Below are 18,847 nucleotides of genomic sequence, written 5' to 3'. Positions count from 1 at the left end.
TGGACCTGCCCGCCCCAGCTGAAGGAGCCCCAACCCCGAGCCCCGCCCTGACCTTGGGCAAGGATGGCCACCAAGATCCCAGCGAAGAGCGTGAGTATGAGCAGCTTCAGGACCAGGGGGATGGGGTGGTGGAAGTGACAACCTGCAGGAAAGAAGCATGGGGGATCCAGTACACCAGTGTCCCCAGCTCAGCCTGGCCCAGGGGCAGACTCACCACTAGCTCCCCCTTTCCTCATACTTAGAAACCTAGGGACCACCCTCCTGAGGACCCAGGGTCCAGAACCTCAGCCTCAGCTTTCCCAGAGTCCAGTATCCGGGAGGGGCTGTGTACTCACGCTCAGCCCTGTCACTGCTCTACTTGCAAAGTTATTGAGTACAGAGGCCGGTCACTATCCAAACCGGTTCATTCAGTAGATGCTGCCACCTCTTATCAGCTGTTCCCAGTCAGGCTGAGACCCGAGATGCAGCCCGAACCGTCCCCAAACTCCTGAAGTCCCAGTTCAGCCTCACCCAGGAGAGCCAGCTTCTGCGCTTGTGCTTCCTTGGGAGAAGTCATGGTCACCACTGTCCTTCAGTGCCCAGAACCGCTGGAGAGCACAGTATTTATGTCCACCGCACTGTTCCTCACTCCCTGAATTGACTCTTACTGAGGAAGAGAAACGGGGAACTGGACACCAGCACAGGAAGTAATGAGAAGGAGGAGGCCAATCTGTGACACATGTAGCACAGCAAATACCTTATGTTCCAGTAATTGTAGGCAGGGGTTGGGGTGGTCAGAGCTCTGTAGCTGAAAGAACTCATCTACTCATGGCATTGCCAAGCTGTGGGACGCATTTACTGAAACACATCTGTAAGGTGAGAAATAAGGCTAAATTTTAATTTCTTCTTCAATTCTGTTGAGGGTGGACTATCAGCAACCCCAGTTTTTCCAGAAACACTGCTCCTTCTTACCCCAGGCTTGGCTGTCTTGGTTTACTTACATCCTCATTTATGGTAGTTTCTGCTGGTTCCTTTACTTACTTATTTTTGTTTATATTTACTTAATGATGCTATAGTCAGGCACTTTGCTAGCTGTTTTATATATATATATATATATATATATATATATATATATATACTCATTTAACTCCTTAGCCTGTGGTAGATGATCTGACTTTCATTTCATAATTGGCCAAATCTGAAGCCCAAAGAGGTCAGTTAATTGGCTCAAATTCACACAGCTAATAAACAGTATAGCGTTTGAAATTAAGCCTAGACCATCAACATCTATAGTGCACAGTTGAATCAGAGACAGTCACATAGGCTTAGGAAAGAAACAAGACTTCTAGAAGTTCTATTCTGAATCTCTTGAGTTGAAAAAAATGAGGTGGTCACCATGAGGTGAATGGAAAAAATTGGTGGCTTTTACACATGCAAGACTATACAACAATGAAAAAGCAAATGACCGATGCATACAACACCGGCAATGAGCCAATCTCTCAAAAGAGTGGAAGTACTCAGACAAATAGAATGCATACCTTAAGACTGGACAAAGTTTTCTCCACTTTGAGAGCCAGCAGCATGAATCCTGGTCCAAACTCTTTAAAAGAGGGTTACCAGGAATGAGAATTGATGAGAAAGGGCAATCAGGAGTCTTCTGTGAGTTAAGGATGCACTATGAGTTGCCTCAGGACAGCATCCCTGGTGTGTGGAGTGTGAGTCCACACTCCCCGCTTCCTCCATTGTCCCCAGGACAGAGGTGTTGGTGGGAAGAGTTGAAAGGAGTGTAGGTCTGTGCTCTGCACTTCCTCCATTGCCCCAGGATGGCTTGTGAGGAATATGGCGGTGATGGCTAGAGAAGTAATGGTGGCGCCAGCTAGAGGACACATCCTGAGGAACAGACACCTCCTAGGAAAGCCTCAAAGCAGTGATAAGGCTATACACCATTAGAAATCTAAAAGCATCATCACAGAAAGCAAAATAAAATAGAAACAGACAAGACTAAAAAGTAAAATGCAATCCCAATCACCCAGCCTACCTGGGACAAGTGTGGAACACAGATAGAGGAAATCAGAAGCCAGCAAATGGAACTCTCTGAAATGATAGCAGCAGAAGTGGAAAAACAAATGGAAGAGGCCATAGAAAAAGAATCTCTAAGGTGCAAAAAGAAATGACTACCAAAATAAAAGACATTAAAACAGACACAGATAAACAAATAGAGGAGCTCAGGAAAACAATGAAAACCATGAATGCCAACTATAGATAAGAAACAGAATCATTGAAACAGATCCAAACAGAAATCTAGGAGATTAGAAACTCCCCTGAAAGTATATGCAGTAGATTAAATGAAGACAAGGATAGAATATCAGATCTAGAAGACAGGGATGCAACTAGCAACCAGGAGAAAAAAGACATCTTAAAGATCGCAAGAGACCACAAAAAAATCAAAACAGCAGCTACAGGATGAAGCAAAGAACAGCAACATAAGATTGATTGGAATCAGTGAAAGAGCTGGAGGCAGCACAAATGCCATTAAAAACTTCTTCACAGAAATAATGGCAGAAAACTTACTAAACATAGATAAAGAATTTGACATACAAATATATGAAACATATAGAACTCCAAATAGCCACAACCAAAATAAATCTACACTAAGGCATATAATAATCACGATTCTGGAAATTCAGCACAAGAACAAAATATTACAAGCAGCTGGAGAATAGAAACATATCACCTATAAAGGAGAGGCCATCAGAATCACAGTAGACTTCTCAACACAAACCCTTAAATCAAGAAGGGCTTGGAGTGAAATATTTCAAGCCCTAAAGGAAAATAATCTTCAAGCCAGCTTGATGTACCGTGCAAAATTATCTTTCAAAATTAATGGAGAAATAAGATACTTCCATGACAAAGAACAACTGAAGAAATTTATGACCACTAAACCAGCTCTACAGAATGCTCTAAAGGACATATTAGAAAGAGATAACAAAGACCACAAGGGCAGGAACACCAATAGAAAGAAGCTGCTAGGCAGGATAAGCAATTAAACAGAGCAGAAAGATGGGGAACAAATAACAAGGAAACAACATGAAAAAGAAAAGCCAATACATATCAGTTATAACCATCAATGTAAATGGTCTCAAATCACCAATCAAAAGAAACAGACTGGCAGAATGGATCAAGAAACAAGATCCAACAATATGCTACATTCAAGAAATACCTGTAACTCAAAAAGAAGTTTATAGACTAAAAGTCAAAGGATGGAGAACAATTCTCCACTCCACAGGAACCCAGAAAAAAGCAGGAATATCTATTCTATTTTCAGACAATGTGAACTTCAAGCCAAAACTGATCAAAAGCGACAAACAATGTCACTACGTACTCATTAAGGGAAAACTCCAAGAAGAAGGGACAACAACCGTAAATATTTATGCACCAAACACAGGTTCACCCAACTACATAAAACAAGTATTAACTGACGTGGAAAACCAATTAAACACGAACATAATTATAGTGGGGGATCTTACAAATGGATAGAACAATTAGACAAAGAAATCAACAAGAAAATGTTAGAATTAAACCAAGCCTGTGAACAATGGACTTGACAGATGTCTACAGAGTGTTCCACCCTGAAACATCAGAAGACATATTCTTCTCAGCTGCACATGGGGTGTTCTCCAAAACAGATCATATATTAGCTGACAAAACATATTTAAGTAAATGTAGAGGAATTGAAATCATCCCATGCATAATTTTGGACTAGAGAACAATGAAACTCATAATCACAAAACTATATTAAAGGAAACCACAAAAACTGCATTAACACATGGAAATTTAACAACACCCTTCTGAACAACCAGTGGATCACAGAAGAAACTGAAGATGAAATTAAACACTATATACAATTAAATGATAATACTGATACAACATACCAAAACTTATGAGATGCAATGAAAGCAGTCCTATGAGGAAAATTTATAGCAATGAACTCACACATCAGGAAAACAGAACAAACTCAAATAAACAACCTAATGTTGAACCTGAAACTTCTAGAAAAAGAACAACAAACCAAACCCAAAACTTGTACAAGGAAGGAAATTATAAAGATAAGAGCAGAAATTAGTGCAGTAGAGACTAAAAAAATACAAAGAATCAATGAATCAAAAAATTGGTTCTTTGAAAGAATAAATAAAATTGATAAACCATTAGCCAATCTTGCCAAAAAGAGAAAAGAAAAAAAAATTTAAGCAATTTGGAATGAAAAGGGGGAAATCACAACAGATACCAGAGAAATCCAGGAAATCATCAATACCTACTCTGAGAACATATATTCTACTAAGATGGAAAACACAAAAGAAATGGACAGATTTCTAGACAAAATCGATTTGCCAAAACTAAATCAAGAATATATAAAAATTTTAAATAAAAACCAATATCAGCTAATAAAACTGGAAATGTAATTAAAAATTTACCAACAAAGAAAAACTCAAGCCCTGACAGTTTCATTGTTGAATTCTATAAGAAATTTAAAGAAGAACTAATACCATTAATGCTGAAACTCTTTTAAAAAATTGAAAAAGAACCAATACTTCCAAAATAATTCCTGGAAGCAAGTATTACCCTGATTCCAAAATGAGAGAAGAACCCAACCAAGAAGGAAAACTACAGGCCAATCTCCCTAATGAACATTGATGCAAAAATCCTTAATAGCATACTGGCAAACAGAATGCAACAAATCTTCAAGAAGATTATACAGCATGACAAAGTAGGTTCATGCCAGGGATGCAGGGATGGTTCCACATATGCAAATCAATAAATGCAATGCACCATGTCAACAGAGCCAAAGACACAAATCACATGATCATCTCAAGAGATGCCAAAAGGGCATTTGACAAAGTCTAACACACTTATGAGTGTGGTCTCTAGTTTCATCCATTTACCTATAAAAGCCTCCAGTTTGTATTCCTTTTTAGCTGAGTAGTACTCCACTGTATAAAAATACAACATCTTTTGAAATCTTTTTTACCTATAAATGTCTCAGGTTTATCCTCTTTTATGGATGAGTAGTATTCCATTATGTAAAAAGACTGCCTTTTTATCCATTCCTTGGTTGATTGGTGTTTGGGTTGTTTCCAAGATTTAGCTATTACAAATTGTGTTGCTATAAATGTGGGTGCACATAAAAAAAATGAAAAAAGTGGACCTCCCAAATTTAAAGACCCAATAAAAAATGGGCATGAGATGAATACATACTTCTCAGGTGAAGAAATACAAACAGTGAAGGAATATATTAAAATGCTCAATATCACTGGTTATTGGTGAGATGCAAATTAAAACACCACTGAGATTCTATCTCACCCTGGAAAGAATGGCTAGTATCAAGAAATCAACTAATAACAAATGCTGGAGGGGCTGTGGAGAAAAATCAACCCTTCTCCACTGTTGGTGTGTAGATTGGTGCAACCACTGTGGAAATCAATGTGGAGATTCCTCAAAAAACTGGGATTAGAGTTCCCCTTCAAACCAGCTATTCCCCTTCTGGGTATCTTCCCAGAAGAATTAAAAGCATCATTCCACAGCACTATATGTACACCAATGTTTATAGCAGCACAGTTTGTAATAGCTAAACCATGGAAATAACCAAAATGTCCATCAACCAAGGAATGGGTAAAAAAAGTTGTGGTCTTGTTATATAATGGAATACTACTCAGCCATAAAGAAGGCTAACCTTGAGACATTTATAGGTAAATAAATGCAACCTGAGACCATACTCATTATGAAATAAATCAGACTCACATGTACAAACATTTTGTCTCCCTAGTATGAGAAATTGAAAGAGTAAGGTCTAAAATGTACAATAGATATTGTGAAATAGGAAGAAATTGTTAAAAAGGAAAAAGGAACGAGGATGGGGGGAAGGAGAAAGGAAGAAAGAAGAAAGGGAAAAAAAAGGTAATCATACTACTAGTTTTTCTTAGTTCATTGAAAAAAAAAGGTTTGTGCTAGTATCATTCAGATAATTTTTTATGCCCACATCTTGTGCTCTGACTAACTACTTTGAAGATAATAATATGTGATGTATTAGCTATTGTTATTCTATTATTTTGTTATGAAATTTTATTTTTCCCATGAAATAAAAAATTAAAAATAAATAAAAGTAAAAGATTTGAAAAAGACAGCCCATGCAAATGGAAACCCCCCAAAAGTTGGTATTAAAATAAAAAACACAGGGGCTGGGGATTTAGCTCAGCGGCAAAAGCGCCTGCTCGGCAAGCGCAAGGTCATGAGTTTGGTTCCCGGTACCGGAGAGGGAAAAAAAAAAAAAAAAAACACAGAAAATCATATTTTTGGGTTAAGCTCCTAAATTAACTTGAACAGATGAAGTAAAACCCCAAACTGATAGCGAAAAGCTAAGGCAAGAGGATTACAAGTTTGAACTGAGCCTGGGCTGCTGAGACACTGTCTCATTTAAAATAAAACAAAGGTTGGATCTGCGGTTTAGTGCAAAAGCCCTGGGTTCAGTCCCCAGTGTTGCAATCAACAACAACAACAGCAACAACAAAACAAAAGGCAACAACAACCACCACAAAAATGCAAAAACAAAAAACCAAACCAAAACACACACACGCACACACACATCCAAAATGGACAGAAACAAAGAGTCACTTATGTTAAAGTTTCCCTTCACGATTCTGGAGCTAAGCTGTTTTCCTGACTGTTGGAAATTGACATTAAAGGGTCAATAGCTGTGTCTTCAAGGCAGGCTGGTTTTAATAGAAACCCTGAAGTAACCTTAGGCAAATTAGTCACCCCTCTATTGTTCTGGATCTCTGTCCCTGCCTGATGAGGAAAGCAACTGGAAATGACCAATCTGTTCTATGCCTTTCGTTTCTGCTTTCTTCAGCACTTCCTATGTGCACAAACAACCTCTGAGGGTGAGAAACTTTATGCTTCATGTAGTGCAGAGCTGCCCCAATCTTGAACATAAAGCCAAGTGAGAACAACTGTATTTTGTTCTGTAGCAGAGGACAGATATCAGGTCCGTAGTCCCTAGAAACTGACAAAAGGGAGCCAAATCAACCACAGCGGTGGGAGGGACAACACGCTCGGGGATTGTCTTCCACCAAGCAGTCCTTCAATTCCTACTACAAAAACAGCACTGGACTCTACTATGTAGAGGGCTCAGTCCCCCAGCTGACACTACTCCCAGGGTCGGCCACACAAAGTGGCCAGACTAACCAAGCTTTGGTCAAGCCAGCCACAGATTCAGGTTTCCAACAACCTACGGCAAGACTAGGTGCTTTGCCAGAGAACTCACAGAAACTCAGACAACACTGTTGTTTCTATTTAGTGGTTTATTATAAAGGCGGCAACTCAGAAGGAGCCAAGTGGAAGAGATACGCAAAAGAAGCACGCAGATGTGTGCGCTCACCATCCATCTCTAAGGATTTGGACCTCCAGTACCACCGTGTGTTCACCATCATGGGAATCAGCAAGTCTCCTTGCTCAGAGTTCTCATACAGGGTAATCTTTATACTGGAGACAGGAGGTTGGGATAGAAAATTTTGCTCTTCTACCCAGGATTTTTTGTCCATTTGGTAACACGTGTCATCTCATCAGCATAAATTCATACCTTGTCTGTAGGCCTGATTGTGAATAACTAAATCACCAAGGAATGCAGATAAGGCCTAATGTTTATTTTAATTTTGCTCCAGGAAGAAAGCAGAAAAGGACAGAGGGACAAGCCCAGCAGAGGAGGTCTGATACCAGCCACAGCTGGCCCCATGGGGAGCTCTGGAATCTGAGCGGTCCTTCAGAGAAGCCCCGTGTTGGGGCGGCATGGTCAGATCTTCATTATCCTGCACACATGTGAGGTGTATCAGCCTGGAGTTTGACACTGCAGAAGCAGGTACCTGGAGCAGCGCCTAGGTGGGAATGGGCTGACACGTGACCGCTACCTCCAAGAGGACTCCTAGCAGCTGGGGTAAGACGCCCTTCTGGAAGAGAGATGTGGGAGACCCACCTCAGGGTCCACCACAGAATCACCAAGTAGGGAAGGAGCTGGGTACTGTACAGCAATCCAACAGTCATGGACGAACTGAGGGATTAATTCGACAATGCCCCTAGACTGCAGGATGAACTAGAGCAACCAGAGACAGTCCCCAGGCTGAGAGGTGCAGGTCGGGTGAATGGAGGTGGAGCAGACTGAAGGGCAGGGACGGGTAGGCAAAGCCATACAGGGACATGTCAGCAGCTACACACGGCGCTGCAAACCTTCTGGTCTTATCAAGGCAGCGTAGATTGGGGAACACACCCCAGTCCTCAGTGTATCCCATGCCATCTCAATGGACCAGAACCATGGCCACCAAGCCAGAGGGGATCTCTGGCACAGGAGGAAGGATGGCAGTGCCTGAGCCCCGTGGAAGATAAGAGTGTGATGGAAAAGATTTGCAGAGCTACTGTTACTCTCTCCAGTCCAACAGACAAGGAGAAGGGGCTGGGGTAAATGAGGGTAAAACTGAGCCACCTGGCAGCTGCATTGGGGCTGCTGGGGGTGGGCAGAGATTCTGGGCATCAGTTGTTGGAGCAAGACGTCGCAGTCTTCTTGCAGATCCAGAAGTTGCTATTTTCACATCTGCCGTCATTCCAGCCATCGTTCTTGAACTCCGCACAGTCTTCCTCCCCGATATTGTTGGGCTCTCCTGTATTCCAGTAGTTTCCCAAGCTGCAAAGCGCATTCACAGTGTGAGTCTCTGCCCCGCCCCCCAGGGTGGACCAGATTTCTAGTGCTGATACTCGATGCTTTTCCATCCCTCGTGCACGCAGGTGGCAGACGTGCCTTGTTCTGGATACCCTTTTGCGTGTCTGAGTCACCTGGCCTGTGTGACACTGACCCTTGTCGCTCATGCTTCAGAGGCACCCGTCCTCTGAGGGTGTGGCTTTTAGATCCAACCCTACCCACCTTGCTTGTTGGTCTTCTGCAGCCTGGGCAGATCTACGCCTGTCCAGAGCCAGGGACCAGACAACCAGGAATAACACTGCCCACCTAGAACTCACTAGCATCCCTGAGTCCACTTCCCCTGCCTCAGCTCTTCCTCCCTGTGGACACCAGAATGAGAGCCCTGCCCCCCACCATTCCTCACTGCCTGCTCTTGTCTGGCCTTCATCCTTCCCTGTGTAACCACGTTGCTGTGATGATGTGCCCCATGTTGGGGTATGTGAGTATAATAATCCATCTTTTCTATGGCAATAGTCCTCTAATCCTTTTCCTCATGACTCTTCCGATGTTCTATTAATACACTGTATTTTAAATCTTCTTCATAGGTGGCCCCTCCTCCTGAAGCTCTGGAGGTGGAATTTTAGGCATCTGCCATCCTCTCTGTAGGTGGTATGACCTGCCAGCCCCTCAGTGCAGTCAATGTCCAAGATTCTTAAGCCTAGGTGGGGTATGGGCTGGGGAAGATCCTCCAGTGTGTGTAAGCCAGAGTTTCAGAGCCCCGCCCTCCTCTATAAGGTGTCCTCATCTCCCTGGACCTACCTGCTTGACAGAGGTGAGCCATCAACCCAGTGCCATGTGCCTTCTTTATTCAGGTCTGAGAGCCCCATCCAGGTGACGCCTTTACTTTTTGAGGTCTGCTGTAAGAAGCTCTGAGGGCGAGGGGAGGAGTCAGGAGGGAGCTCTGCAGCCTATTTTCTAGTTTACATCCTCAAACTCTCATGGCAGGAAGTTCTCCTTGATGTCTGTCCTACCAACCTCTACACTGTCAAGGCCGTGAGCTGTCATGCACGTTTTGGAGATCTGAGTCCCTCTCACATCTGTATGGGATAGGCAGATGTTTCGTCCCTTGCACACAGAATGCCCACAGCTGGTTTAATCAGGGATACTTGGTAATACCAGGCATCTGTCTGAGCATGTCCATATGAATTTTTTCAGGGACTGGGTTAATGCACTGCCAAAAGATCATACCAGTTCATAACTGCTGATCACGCACATCACTGCTCAGGCCTGCATTTAATGACATCCCATTGATGGACTGAAATAAGGGAAATCGCCAAATAAGATAGAGAATTTTTGCTACTAGTAAGTTCTTAAAGACTGGCATACACACCAGCAGGAGTCATTTACATTTTGATTTTCCACAAACTCTGCACCCATGTTCAGAACTTGTGTATGAGCCCTTGCAAGGTGCAGGAGAACCTCCCACTGCACCCTCCTGCTTTCCCCTCTCCCCGTACCCGGAGCCACCCCTAGTCCAGAAAACCCCCATCTGACCAGTCATCTCCCCAGAGCGGGCCAGCATCCAGGTGCACGCCCCAGACGAAGGCCCCTTGCTCAAACCACGAGCACCTGCTCCTCGGCGCTCTCCACGATGACCAGTTGGGCCCCTGCCTCCTTGCAGGCGGTCACTGAGTCGTGCCAGTTCCGCTGGGACTTGGAGAAGAAGTAGCACTTTCCTTGGAAGAACGTCCAGTCCCAGGAGCAGGGGCGGCACAGGTTGCCTGTTGGAAGACGTGGTCAGGATGGACTCACATTTGGATGTCCTTGTTCAGGCTTCATATCTCACCCTGCCTGACTCAACATTCCAGGGTAGCCACTTCCTGAGCACCACAAGCAGACCACTGCCTGAGCCTCTCCCTACCCTAGGAAACCCCAGGAATCCTGGTCCCACCTCCTCCAGGCTGGGAGAAGTAGGGACTTTGATGTCAGAAGAAAGGCCAGGAGATGCTTAGTTCAGTTCCTTCTGTGTGTGTGTGTGTGTGTGTGTGTGTGTGTGTGTGTGTGTTCCCCTGTGAAAAGCTGGCACCATCCTGACTGCTGCCCTGTGTCCCCAATTCACAGATGAGCAAACTGAGGCCCAGAGAAGACAGGGGACACCAGCAAAGTGACATGAGGCCCAGGCCCCCTCAGGTCCCTGGAGATCCAGTTTCCTGTCACTCACTCATTCTGTCCTTCATCTGGGCCAGTTCCTGGTAGACCTGCTTCTGCTGTGACTGGTCTTGTTCATACTCCTGCCTGCTTGGGATATTTGAGACTGTGCCAAGACAAAAAAAAAACTGTAGTTATTAAGCACCTACTGTGTGCCACATCCTCCTCATTGGTTCAGTGAAGCAACATCTTGATTCCTCTTCTATGAAGAGTAGAAAAACTGACTCCCAGACCAGCCTGAACCCCAAACGCAAATGGCACCAGAGCCCTCTTCTACACCCGCTCCTCCTCTTTGCTCCAGGAGAGGTGGGAGGGGCCCTGAGAAGCTCCTAGGAACCTCTGAAGAACCCGATCCAGTTTGAGACCCGCCTCCTTCCTGGACCTGCCCGCCCCAGCTGAAGGAGCCCCAACCCCGAGCCCCGCCCTGACCTTGGGCAAGGATGGCCACCAAGATCCCAGCGAAGAGCGTGAGCATGAGCAGCTTCAGGACCAGGGGGATGGGGTGGTGGAGGTGACAACCTGCAGGAAAGAAGCTTGGGTTATCCAGTCCACCAGTGTCCCCGGCTCAGCCTGGCCCGGGGGCAGTCCTGCCAGCCACTCCTTCCCCCATATCCAAAGGCTAGCAACCACCCTCCCGAGGACCCAGGGTTCAGTCTCAGCGTCCATTTCTTCCAGACTCCAGTATCTGGGAGGGGCCGTCCATACCTCCTCAGCCCCTGACGGGGTTCTACCTGCAAGGCTGTTGAATACGGAAGCCTGTCGGTGTCCAGATCTGTTCATTGCATTTCTGGGTCTGCTGTCTATGAGCTGTTCCTCGTCTGAAATGAGCAGAGAATCAAGTCAGGCTGAGACCCGAGAAGGCTCCTGACCTCTTCCCAAACTCCCAGAGTCCCAGCTCAGCCTCACCCAGGGGGCCCTGCTCCTGCGCCTGTGCTTTCCCAGGGGCAGTCATGGTCACCGCTGTCCTTCAGTGCCCAGAACTGCTGAGGGCTATGGCTTTTATGTCCCACCCCTTTGTTTTCACTCCCCGAATCTCCTCTTTTTCAGGAAGAAAAACACGGAACTGGACACCAGCACAGGAAGAAGGGAGAGGAGGGGCCCAGCCTGTGACACAGTGCAGTATGGCCGGGACCTAAAGTTCCAGTAATTATAGGGAGGGGCTGGGGTGGTCAGAGTTCAGTAACTGAAAGAACCCGTCCACTCACGGCACTGCCAAACTGTGTGACACGTGTACTGAAGCAAAGAAATTGGGAAATAAAGCTATTTTTAAAATTCCTCCTTAAACTCTGGCGCAACTGGCTTATGATGCTTCATGTCCTCCTGGAAACTGTCCCTTTGTTACCAGATTCTGGAGGTGTGCAGGCTCATCCCAGGTCCTTGGTATCTTGAACAAAGACGTGGACCACATGTGAAAAGGTAATGAGCTTTTCCATGCATTAAAGGTAGGAAAAGAAGTTTACCCCTCACCTGGGTACTTAGGTGGCCACAAGGTTCATGGTGGAGGTCTTGAAATTAAAAAAAAAAACTGGCTTGATTTTGCTCCTGAATTGGAGATTACTCTTTCTGACCGGTCCCAGGTGCGGGGCTTGGGAGCTGCCTCTGTGAGAATGCATGCTGGTCTCCGCGCATGACAGGTCCCGCCCACTTGCTCAGCTCAGCCGGCTGGCCATGCCCTAGTCTCCTGCCTCACCTCCCCTGATGCTCAACTGTGTTGGTGTACTTATATCCCCACTTATGGGAATTTCTCCTGGCGTATGGCAGTGAGGCCAAATCATCATTGCTTATATTTATTTAATGCTGCTATAGTCAGGTACTTTCCTACCTGCTTTATATGTGTGCTAATCTAACCTTCCCAGCCTGTGGTAGATGATCCGACTTCCATTTCATAATTGGCCAAGCTTGAAGCCCGAGGAGCTCAGTTAACTGGCCCAGCGTGCCATAACAGGTGAATAATGTGGAGCTGGAAATTGATCCTAAACAGTCCGTGCCCATAGTACACAGCCAGAACCACAGACAGTCACACAGGCTCTTTCTTCAGAATCTTCCAAACTGAAAAACTTCCAGGTGGTCACCAAGAGGTCAGTGAAGAAATAAGTGGTGGCTTTGACAGATGGAAGACTATACAGCAATGAAAAATCAAATTCCTGATGCATACAGTAAGAATCCCTCAGTCTGCCAGTAGAGTAGAAGTATTCAGGCCAAGAGAATGCACGCTCTAATAATATTGGCCCAGGTTTTCCGTCCATTTTGAGAACAGGCGGAGCAAATACTGACCCAAATTGATAAGGAACGTTACTAGAAATGGGAATTTACAAGGAAGGGGAAGCGGAAAATCTTCTGAGAGCTAAAAATGTTCTATGGTTTAATTGGACTGGTAGAGGCATGGGTGCGTTCATATGTAAAAGTGACAAGCTATATATTCAAGACTTGTGCACTGGTTTATGGGCCAGGCATTAAACTTTGTGTTTTTCTAAAAACGCAGTCTTCACTAGTTTCTCACAATGACTTGAGAGAACCTCCTGCACCATTTGCCAGTTGTAGATGAGGATGGTGACTCTCCACAGCCACCAGCCAAGAGTGATGGGGTCGGGATTCACACCATGGTCGAGGCACTCCCCGTCTTGTCTCTCAAAGCCAAGAATGTAGGAAACAGGGAGATAGATTTTGCAAAAAGGGAGGGGACCAGGAACTAGAAGACAGTGAGAGGGTAGAGGAAGGGAGTAAAAAAGAATTAACCTCCCCATGATGAGTGTGGTCATTATGTACTGCACACATGTAGTAATAAAAATAAAAATTAAAGAGCAGTGAAAATGTCAAGAATTTTGACAGAGAGGTTTTAGAAAAGCAAAGGAAATTATCTCCAAGTTACCGTTATGGATTGAATTATGCCCCTCCAAAGATATATATCGATATCCTAAATCGCGGAAAATGTGAATGGACTCTCTGGACATATTAAAAAAAATTTTTTTGCATTTTTTAGTGAGTGTCGTATCTCAGTTAATAATTCACAATACATGCACGCGTTATAAAGAAATTGTGAAAAAATATCACATTTGCTTTATCTTATTTATTTATTTATTTATTTTGGTTTTTCTCCGGTACCAGGAACCGAACTCACGACCTTGCGCTTGCCAGGCAGGCGCTTTTAGCTGCTGAGCTAAATCCCCAGCCCTGCTTTATCTTATTTATATAAATATTCTAGGTTATGTTTCTAATGGAGGAAGTTTTGCCAAGGTAGAGTGGAGATTTCTCATACTCTTCACTCGGTTTCCCCTAATGCCGGCCTTCCACACACCAGCGAGTGCTCCTGATGGGGATGCACTGATGCTGACATCTTCATCATGATTAACACACCCAGGGACCTCCAGGATTTGTTTGGATTTTGCTATTTTTCCCTTGTGTCTTGATCCCGTCCCTGAACCCCACACATTCTGTGTAGATGTCACATCTCCTCGGCCTCTGCTGGGCCCCGGCACTTTCTGTGACTCGCTGTGTTTTGATGACTTGGACCGTTCGGAGGATGACAGGTCAGCTGTCAGCTGTTTGGAACGTCCCTCCGTGTGGCAGTGCTTTGTGCTTTTACCCCAGGCGGCCTGATGTCTGGCACTTTCGGAAGAAGAGTTTCGGTCGCGTCCTCTGATCCGGGGCACAGGTGTCCAGCTGACCTGTCGCAGAGAAGATGGAGCTTGCTGACGACCGAGGACAGCTTCTCCATGCGTCTCCATGTACACGCGGATCAAACAACTTCTTGTCAAGCACAAAAAGTGGATCAGGATATCTATTAGCGTACCGCACTGTAAAGCATAAACCTCACACAAGCATCTTACTAGGCTGAAAAAAAAGCAAAATTCAACCGCAAGTCATGATTTATATTTTTAAAAAATTCCAGTCAAGTAGAAATAAAATGAAATGTCCTTAACATGATAGGGAGGAACATAAAAAACCCACAACAGATTTCATTCCTACTCCAGAAACGTTAGTCTCATTTCCATTGAAATCAGGGAAAAGAATGCAGACAGTCCACAGATTGGAGAAAATACTTGCAAATCACAACTTATATAAAGGTTTATTTTCTCCCACTACGGAGAGGATGCGATATTTACACATGCATCCAATTTATTTCACTTAATAATAGGGTCTCAAAGTGCATCTATTTGCCTAGAAATGTCTCAAGTTTATCCTTTTTATGGCTGAGTACTGCTCCATTGACGCTTTTGGAAATTAGCATTAGAGGGTTAACAGCTAAATTTTCCAAATTGTCTAGTTTTAATAGCAACCGCGAAGTAACTTCGTGTAAATAAGTCATCTCTTATTGTTCTGGATCCCTGCTCCCGGCTTGCAAGGAAAGTAACTGGAAATGACCCATCTGTCTTATGCCTTTTGTTTCCGCTTTCTTCAGCACTTCCTATGTGCATAAACAAGCTCTGCTGCTTTGAGGATTAGAAACTGCATGCTACTTCAGGCAGTGTGCAGAATTGCGCTCAATTTAAAGGTGACCATAAAGCCATCTGAGATCAACTGTATTTTGTCCTGTGACAGCAGATAGATTTCACATCAGTAATCCCAGGAAACTAACAAAGCAGTGAGAAAATTAACTCAAAGCAACCTCAAGGAAGGAAAAGCAGGTAAAAGCAGAGAGAGGAAACAGTAGAAAAAACCAGAGTAATAAAACCTTGTTGAAGACTGGCTGTCGCTGAGATGGAATTTCACACGCGAGTTGTTGGTGAAGGAACATCTGTGATGTCACAAATTGGTGTTCCCAACAGCCTGCTGCAAGGTCTGGTGATTTGCCGGAGGATGCACAGGAGCACAGGCAGCACCCTGGTTCTATGCACTTCTTTGTTATGAAGGGTGCAACTCAGAAGGGCCAGGTGGAAGAGATAGTTAGGACAAGGGCATAGTGAGGGTATGGGTGTGGTTCCCATGCACGCCCAGAGGTTTCCCACTCTCCAGGACATTTATGTGTCCATCTGCCAGAGAACTCACCAAATCTCCTCTTTCAGAGTTCTCATAGAGGTCAACCTTAATGTCCCATCGCTGGAGACAGGCAGCGCAGGTTGAAAGTCCCAGTCCTCCAGCCAGGTACTTGGTCCTTCTGTTTACCAGTGCCTTGATGAGGTTCTATAAGGACCCTTCCTTGTATCACCTCATTAGCATAAATTTGTGTATGGTTCATACGGCTGATCATGAATAACCAAAGACACCCCTATCACCAAGGAATGCAGACAAAGATCTAACATATCTTTTAATTTTGCTCCAGGAAGAAAGCAGGAAAGGGCAGAAGGACAAGCCCAGCAGAGGAGGTCTAATAACAGCCACAGCTGGCCCCATGGGGAGCTCTGGAATCTGAGCAGTCGTCCAGAGATGCCCCGTGTTGGCGCGGCATGGTCAGATCTTCATTACCCTGCACAAATGTGAGGTGTATCAGCCTGGAGTTTGACACTGCAGAAGCAGGTACCTGGAGCAGCGTCTAGATGGGAATGGGCTGACACGTGACAGCTACCTCCAAGAGGACTCCTAGCAGCTGGGGTAAGACGCCCTTCTGGAAGAGAGATGTGGGAGACCCACCTCAGGGTCCACCACAGAATCACCAAGTAAGGAAGGAGCCAGGTATTTGTACAGCAATCCGAACAGTCATGGATGAACTGAGGGATTAATTCGACAATGCCCCTAGCCTGAAAGATGAGCTACAGCAACCACAGAAAGTCTCCAGGCTGAGAGGTGCAGGGTGGGAGAATGGAGGTGGAGCGGACTGAAGGGCAGGGATGGATAGGGTAAAGCCATACAGGGACATGTCAGCAGCTACACCCGGCGCTGCAAACCCTCTGGTCTCCATGCCACAGCATATAGAAATGCCACAAAAGAGTGAAAAAGCCCAAAGAGTCATGCATAGTAAGATTCTGTTTTATGTGAATTTCAAGAACAGGTAGAATTAATCTTTGAAGAGGATTGGAAAAGGGGGCTACCTGGAAGAGGTGGTGGAAATTGGCCAGAAGAGGGTACAAATAGGTCTTTTGTGAACTAGAAATGTTCTATCATTTTCTATCTGAGAGATGGCTGCATGGGTATTTTGATATAAGTGTCTTACCTTGCATGTGTAAGACATGTGCATTGTGCTGTATGTGCATGACATCTCATTTAGAAAATGAATGCATTGTCATCAAACATATTTTGCTTTGCCTTAACTGTTTAAATATTTGCATACATGCTTTTTCTTAGGAAAAACTTACATTTATCATCATGTTGCAAAAACCACAGAGGGTTTCCTTATTCATCTAATCCAGGTTCCCCTAATGTTGACCTTCCATGTAATAAGTCATCTGACAGATAAATGTCTCATATCCAAAGTACACACACAACTCCAAAACTCAACAAGATAACGCATCTAGTTTTAAATGAAGAAAAGTACAACTCAAGAACAGAAAAAAATTAAAAATAGACAAAAGACTCAAACAAATATGTCTCCAAGAAATATATATATAAATGATCAACAAGGACAGTCTAAAAGTGCTCATAATTGGTCATTATTAGAGAAATTTGAGAAATTCAAATCAAAACCACAGTGAGATATCATCTTGCACACATTAGGATGTTTGCTCTAAAAATAATGCACATTGGCAGGATATAGAAAAATTGGAAATGTGCATTATTGATGGAGGTGTAAAATAGTGCAGCTGCTCTGGAAAAATGTGACACTTTCTCAAATAAGTACAAACAAAATCAACATATCACCCGGAAATCCCAATTCTGAAAAAGTGAAAAGCAAGGTCTCAGAAGATTTTTGTACACCCACATTCACAGCAGCATTATTTGCAAGAGCTTAAAAGTGCAAGCAAACCGAGCATCAATCCATGAATAGGGGGATCTACACAGTGTAACCCACCTGACAGAAGTATTAATCAGCCTCTAGCAAGGACAGGAATTTCAAGGTATGTTACACTGGGGAAGAACCGTGAGGACATTCTCCTAAGTGAAATAAGCCAGTTGACACAAGACAAATACCGTATTGTTCCACTCACAGAAGGTGCTAGTATACTCACATTAATAGACCCAGGAAATGGAAAGGAAGTTGCCAGGGGCGAAGGTGTGGGGACTGGGAAGCTAATGGATGCAGAGTTTCAGTCTTGTGAAATGGAAGAGTTCTGCACATAGATGGCAAGTGACAGCTGCAAAACATTGTGTGTGTACCTAATGTCACTGACCCTTACACTTACAAATGCATTAGGTGGTATATGTTGCATTGTGTATCAAACCACAACTAAAATATTTTTTGTATGGCAAGAGATCTGAACAGATACTTCACAAAAGGAAATAAGCGTATGAAATATCCTCAGCAATTGTGCTTTAATACCTCCCACTCACCCCATTGATAGTGTGCTCATCAGTTTTTCATCACTATGACAAAATACCCAAGGATAACGGCATAAAGGAGGGAATGCCTATTTTGGCTCACAGTCAGGAGGGGTTAGTCCATGGTACTGCTTTTAGGCCTGAGGGAAGACAGAAACATCCGAATGGCGGGACATGGTGGAGGAAAACTGCTCCCTCCATGGTGCCAAGGCAGGAGCAGCAAAGGGAACAAAATAACCAGAGAGGAAAGGGTCAGGAGCTAGAAATATCCTTCAAAGCCATGACCTCAGCAACCTGCTTCCTCCAAATTCATTCCACCTCTGAATAGCCTATTCAGCTATTACCTAATTAGTGGATTGATCTATCATACTGGGCCTCAGTTTCAGGTCTTATTAACTCTTGGGTACATGACAACAATTTCAACTTTGGTGATGACTGAGAATTTTAGAGAGCAGGAGAAACATCTCTCCAGGAGATGAATTACACACATATATTTTATATATAGAGAACCACATACAATCTCTCTCTCTCTCTCTCCCTCTCCCTCTCTCTCTCTCCCCCCCTCTCTCTCCTTCTCTCTCTCTCTCTCTC

General features: G+C 44.2%; 1 protein-coding gene across 4 annotated transcripts in view; it reads right to left on the bottom strand.

Moving 5' to 3' along the window:
• LOC102024059 (CD209 antigen-like protein E) overlaps window positions 1-11,936 on the bottom strand; it is a 15,815-nt gene extending 3,879 nt beyond the window's left edge. Inside the window, exons 1-7 of one of the 4 annotated variants that reach the window (XM_005413157.2) lie at window positions 11,813-11,928; window positions 11,638-11,724; window positions 11,336-11,425; window positions 10,920-11,012; window positions 10,328-10,479; window positions 9,518-9,627; window positions 7,317-8,704 (exon numbers count right to left, since the gene is read on the bottom strand). In XM_005413157.2, coding sequence (XP_005413214.1) covers window positions 8,554-8,704; window positions 9,518-9,627; window positions 10,328-10,479; window positions 10,920-11,012; window positions 11,336-11,425; window positions 11,638-11,724; window positions 11,813-11,858 — 729 coding nt within the window. In that variant the 5' untranslated portion in view covers window positions 11,859-11,928 and the 3' untranslated portion in view covers window positions 7,317-8,553. Of the gene's footprint in view, window positions 1-7,316; window positions 8,705-9,517; window positions 9,628-10,327; window positions 10,480-10,919; window positions 11,013-11,335; window positions 11,426-11,637; window positions 11,725-11,812 lie in introns of those variants that run through there. The other 3 variants (XM_013509182.1, XM_013509181.1, XM_013509180.1) reach the window with 3 other exon arrangements.
• Window positions 11,937-18,847: the final 6,911 nt, after the last annotated feature.

The sequence above is a fragment of the Chinchilla lanigera genome, unplaced genomic scaffold (assembly GCF_000276665.1).
Source record: "Chinchilla lanigera isolate Chin_1 unplaced genomic scaffold, ChiLan1.0 scaffold00162, whole genome shotgun sequence".
NCBI lineage: Eukaryota > Metazoa > Chordata > Mammalia > Rodentia > Chinchillidae > Chinchilla > Chinchilla lanigera.
The sequence above is the reverse complement of the archived record's forward strand: the minus strand, read 5'-3'. Positions and strand labels throughout refer to the sequence as shown.